Source organism: Oratosquilla oratoria, chromosome 10 (assembly GCF_046742065.1).
Source record: "Oratosquilla oratoria isolate Oo_2021 chromosome 10, ASM4674206v1, whole genome shotgun sequence".
NCBI classification, from domain to species: domain Eukaryota; kingdom Metazoa; phylum Arthropoda; class Malacostraca; order Stomatopoda; family Squillidae; genus Oratosquilla; species Oratosquilla oratoria.
Genome location: NC_134786.1, coordinates 31,988,291 through 31,993,290, shown reverse-complemented (window position 1 = coordinate 31,993,290; position 5,000 = coordinate 31,988,291). Strand labels below are relative to the sequence as shown.

Sequence of the window (5,000 nt, the reverse complement as noted above, 5' to 3'; positions counted from 1 at the left end):
ACACACACACACACACTCCCTCTCTCTCTCTCTCTCTCTCTCTCTCTCTCTCTCTCTCTCTCTCTCTCTCTCTCTCTCTCTCTCTCTCTCTCTCTCTCTCTCTCTCTCTCTCTCTCTCTCTCTCTCTCTCTCTCTCTCTCTCTCTCTCTCTCTCTCTCTCTCTCTCTCTCTCTCTCTCTCTCTCTCTCTCTCTCTCACTCTCTCTCTCTCCATGCATTCTTGACTGTGATTTCTTCCTTGAGGATTAAAATTTTAATAGTCCCCTTTTTGATTCCTGCATGCGAAAGTAATCTGCTCAGTCTATCTGAAACATGTGTACATTTCAAAGAACTGGAGAAATGTCCCAAAAAAGAAATAAGATGCCCGCAAAGGGCCACTTCGGACAGGGACACTACGGGAGATCCACTCTGGAAAGTGCCACTACACAAAGGAGTCACCTGAAAGAGGGTTACTCCAAATGGGGTCACTCTGCAAAGGGTCACTTTGGAGACGGGCCACTTTACAAAGGGCCACTCTGGAAACAGACCGCTCGGCAAAGGCCCATTTTGGAGACGGGCCACCTTGCAAAAGTCCATTCAGCAAAGGGTCACTGCAAAAGGCCACTTCAGAAGGGTGCCCCTTCGGAGAGGGCCAATCCGCAAAGGTCCAATCCGAAAAGAATCAAATGGAGAAGATATTCATTGGAAGTTAGTTTTTTTTTTTTTTTTTGTGTTGAGAGAATTTTATGGAAATTGACTTTTTGAAAAAGTCCTAGAGGGATGGGTCATTTTTTTTTTTTCTTCTTCTTTAGGGGTGGGATGGGGTGGGGTCGGGGATAGTGGTGATGGCTGTGGTAGAAATTAAGGATTGAAGGGCTGGATGCATTAAAGGTATTTCACAGGAAAGTGTATATAACATTTAACTCCATTGTTAATTGAATGTGGAAGCCACTACACAAAGTATATAATTTTCCTTTTGATTTCACCGAAAGTGTTCCCAGGAAGAGGGTTTGATCTTATTCCTGGAAATACATTACCCTGTTGAGAATTATTTATAACGAGGCAGTTAAGAAAGAATTTTTAATATGAATTTGAGCGTTTTACTCAGCAACTCCCTAAAAAAACGTTCCTTGTTTTAAAGAAGTCTTTCTTCTTCTTCCAGGTCGACCTCCAGCACATTCATCAGGAACCTGGAAGCAACGTGGTCGATCCGGGGATCGACCTGCAGGAGTACTACATCTCGGTCGAGTGGGATATCCTCAAAGTCCCGGCAATCCGCAACGAGAAGTTTTATCCTTGCTGCGCCGAGCCATACCCAGACATCTTCTTCAACATCACAATGAGGCGCAAGACTCTCTTTTACACAGTTAACCTCATCATCCCATGTGTGGGCATTTCCTTCCTCTCCGTTCTCGTGTTCTACCTTCCCTCCGACTCGGGCGAAAAAGTGTCATTGTGTATCTCGATTCTTCTTTCCCTGACCGTGTTCTTCTTGCTCTTGGCCGAAATCATTCCCCCGACCTCACTTGCTGTACCGTTGTTGGGGAAGTACTTGTTATTTACAATGATGCTCGTTACTTTGTCGGTCATGGTTACTATAGGAGTCTTAAATATCAACTTTAGATCACCTTCGACACACAAGATGGCACCCTGGGTCAGAAGAATCTTCATCGACACCCTCCCGAAATACTTGTGGGTGGAGAGACCGAAGAAAGAAGAGAATGACGAGACGCCAGACTCTGGAACGCCCACCAGCACCAGCTTCGACGACGACGTCCCAGCTCCCCCGAGGTCGCCTTACGATGGTATCCGGTACGGCGGGAGAGACCAGGATCACCTCTCCCTGCCCCCCCCGCACTGCCCGGTGCCTTTCAATGAGGAGGACGGGGGTCTGTACGGAGGGATCACGGGTCCTCCGGCGGTTGGGAACGGGGACTTCATCGAAGACGCTGGGTACCACCCACAACAAGAGCCTCAGACGGTTCGAAGCATCGCCTATATTGTGAAGCACATGAAGAATGTCGATTCCTTTGAAGAGGTTAGTGAATGGAGAGTTCTTTGATGCATTCTAGTAGTCACAGTTTGTGTTTCTTTACCTTTTATTTTTACTGGAGTGGAGAAGGCGAGGGATATGTTCTTTATTCCAAAGCTTTTCTACAGACTCTATGAGGAAGAACATAAGAAGCATATGAAGTATATAAACAAGGTTTGGGGTTTCCATAAACTGAATAAAGTCTCGTACAGGTAGATAAAGCAGATACTAGAGACAAAACTCAGGGAAACAGTTGAGATAAGTTTGTGGTGCATGCAACCCTTTTGGTGTCTAGGGGTTTCCCTTCAGATGAATAAAAGCGTCGGGCGATAGTTACAATAGTACAAGGCGAAAGAGATAAAACTACCGCTCAACATTCAATACCTTAATCTAAATATCAAAGTTAAAAGAAGACCCATTATGAAAAGAAAGACTCTTTTATTTTCTTTCAATGGAATCCTAAACGAAAGGAAACAAATAGAGATAAAGACTTGAATGAATGGTTGGAACGAGGGGGCGGGGAGACTCTACCCACATCCATCTCAGACTGCCTTCTCCATTTTCTATGCACCACAAAGGCTTGGGTCGGGGAGTGGGGCAGGAAATGGTCCACGTTGTGTCGTTGAACAGATAAGATAGACTTGACACAAGTAGAGAGGCACAATTTTCTCTTGTATATCCTTCTTAATGACATTCTACCGAGGACCAATATTCCTTTCAACCATATCTACTCGCGTATACAATATTCTTGTCTTTCCTCGTATATGTGTCTTTTTAATGTATTAAGATTGGAATAGAATATAGGTGTAATATATAGGCCAAAGACATTATCATTAGCAGACGACAAACTGTTATTTCAAGAACTGTCTAGTTTCTGCAACCGGGATTTATTGATAATGGGTGATTTCAATTTTACTGACATTGATCGGATGACCCTTGAACATGGCCATATAGGTAGTCGCTTGATTGATTTTCTTGGTGACAATTACTTAATTCAGCATGTAAAAGAGCCCACAAGATATGGAAACTTGCTCGATTTATTGATCACTAGCCGCGAAAGCATGGTAACTGATGTAGAAGTCGGTGAATCTGTTGCAAATAGCGATCACAATTTAGTCAGATTCAAACTCCTAAACAATTTTAGAATAGATACTTGTGCTTCTAAAATACCCGATTTCAGTAAAGCACAGTTCATAGAACTACGTCAGGAGCTTCAGCTTACAGATTGGGAGGCAAAATTAAACGAAAGGCCTGTAGATCAGATGTGGGAAATATTTCAAAATACGCTCACTAAGATGATTCAAACTTACATTCCTTTTAAGGACAGACGTCCCCCAAATCAGGCTCGCCCAAAGTGGCTCGACAAAGAAAGTGAAAAAAGTATTGCTAAAAAGAGACAGGCTTATAAGAAATATAAGTGCTCGGGTGCATCTAATGACTATGAAAATTATGTATCAATACAGAGAGATTTAAAAAAGACAATAAGAAAAAGAAAACGACAATACGAAATGAACATCGCTGATAAATCCAAAGAGAATCCCAAAGAATTCTATAGTTACATTAGAGATAAAAAGGTTGTTAGGAATCACATTGGTCCACTATTATCTGCTGACGGTCAACTTGAATATTCAAATGAAGGAATGTGTAATATCTTAAACAATTATTTTAGCTCGGTATTCGTAAACGAAACACCTCAAAGTGAATTCCAAACTGAAACCTGTGAAAAGTCTGGGGTAAACTTACTCACTACGGTAAATATAACAAAAGAAAAAATTAAAAGGTGTATAGACAAACTCAAAGTTAATAAAACACCAGGGCCTGACGGTTGGCATCCAAGAATCTTAAAGGAAATGAAAAATGAGATTGTTGTTCCATTAGAAATTATTTTCAAGAAATCCATCATATCCGGAGATGTCCCAAGAGAATGGAAGCTAGCTAACGTTACTCCCATATTCAAAAAAGGTGACAAAAAGAAACCAAATAACTATAGGCCTATAAGTTTGACTTCGATCGTAGGAAAAATAATGGAAACTATCATCAGAGATGATATCGAATATCATTTAGAAAGTAACTGTTTGATAAATGATAGCCAGCATGGTTTCAGACGGAAACGTTCTTGCGTGACTAACTTACTCGAATTCTACAACACAGTTATCTCGAATTATGACAAAAGAAACAATATAGATTTAATATATCTAGACTTTGCAAAAGCTTTTGATACCGTCCCCCACGAAAGACTACTCACTAAATTAGCTTTGCATGGAATAAGTGGTAGCCTATTAGGTTGGACTAGTAATTGGTTGAAAGGTCGAAAACAGAGAGTTGTTTTAAATGGAAAAACTTCTGGATGGAAAAATGTTGCAAGTGGAGTTCCTCAGGGTTCCGTTCTTGGGCCACTTCTATTCATAGTATATATAAATTATATAGACAATGGACTAAAATCTACTGTTTCCAAATTTGCTGATGATACAAAACTGTGCGGAGTGGCAAATGATCACTCAAACCAATTAGATATTCAAGAAGATTTAGATCAATTACAGCAATGGTCTGAAAAGTGGCTAATGAAATTTAACACAAGTAAATGCAAGGTAATGCACATAGGTAAAAATAACAGTAAGTACGATTACAAGTTATTTGGAAATTCGTTAACAAAAGTGGATAGTGAAAAAGATCTCGGCGTAATTATCAGTAACGACCTCAAATCATCCAAGCAGTGTATTTCAGCCTCTGAGAAAGCAAATAAGATTCTGGGATTGATTGCGCGATCTTTTGATTTCAAAAGTCCATCACTCATTAACAAGCTATATAAATCGTTAGTTCGTCCACATTTGGAATATGCTGTTTCCGTATGGTCACCGAATCTCATTAAAGACATTGACAGACTGGAAAAAGTACAACGGCGAGCCACAAAACTGATTCCAAATATCAAAAATAAATCATACGAAAATCGACTTAAGCACATGAATCTGTTTTCCCTAAAAAAGCGTAGA

General features: G+C 40.6%; 1 protein-coding gene across 1 annotated transcript in view; it reads left to right on the top strand.

Annotated features, from left to right (window-relative positions):
• Window positions 1-5,000, top strand: part of LOC143029177 (acetylcholine receptor subunit alpha-like 1) — a 1,140,568-nt gene that overhangs the window by 840,455 nt on the left and 295,113 nt on the right. Inside the window, exon 4 of the mRNA XM_076191684.1 lies at window positions 1,141-2,016. Within this exon, the coding sequence (XP_076047799.1) occupies window positions 1,141-2,016 (876 nt within the window). The remainder of the gene's footprint in view (window positions 1-1,140; window positions 2,017-5,000) is intronic.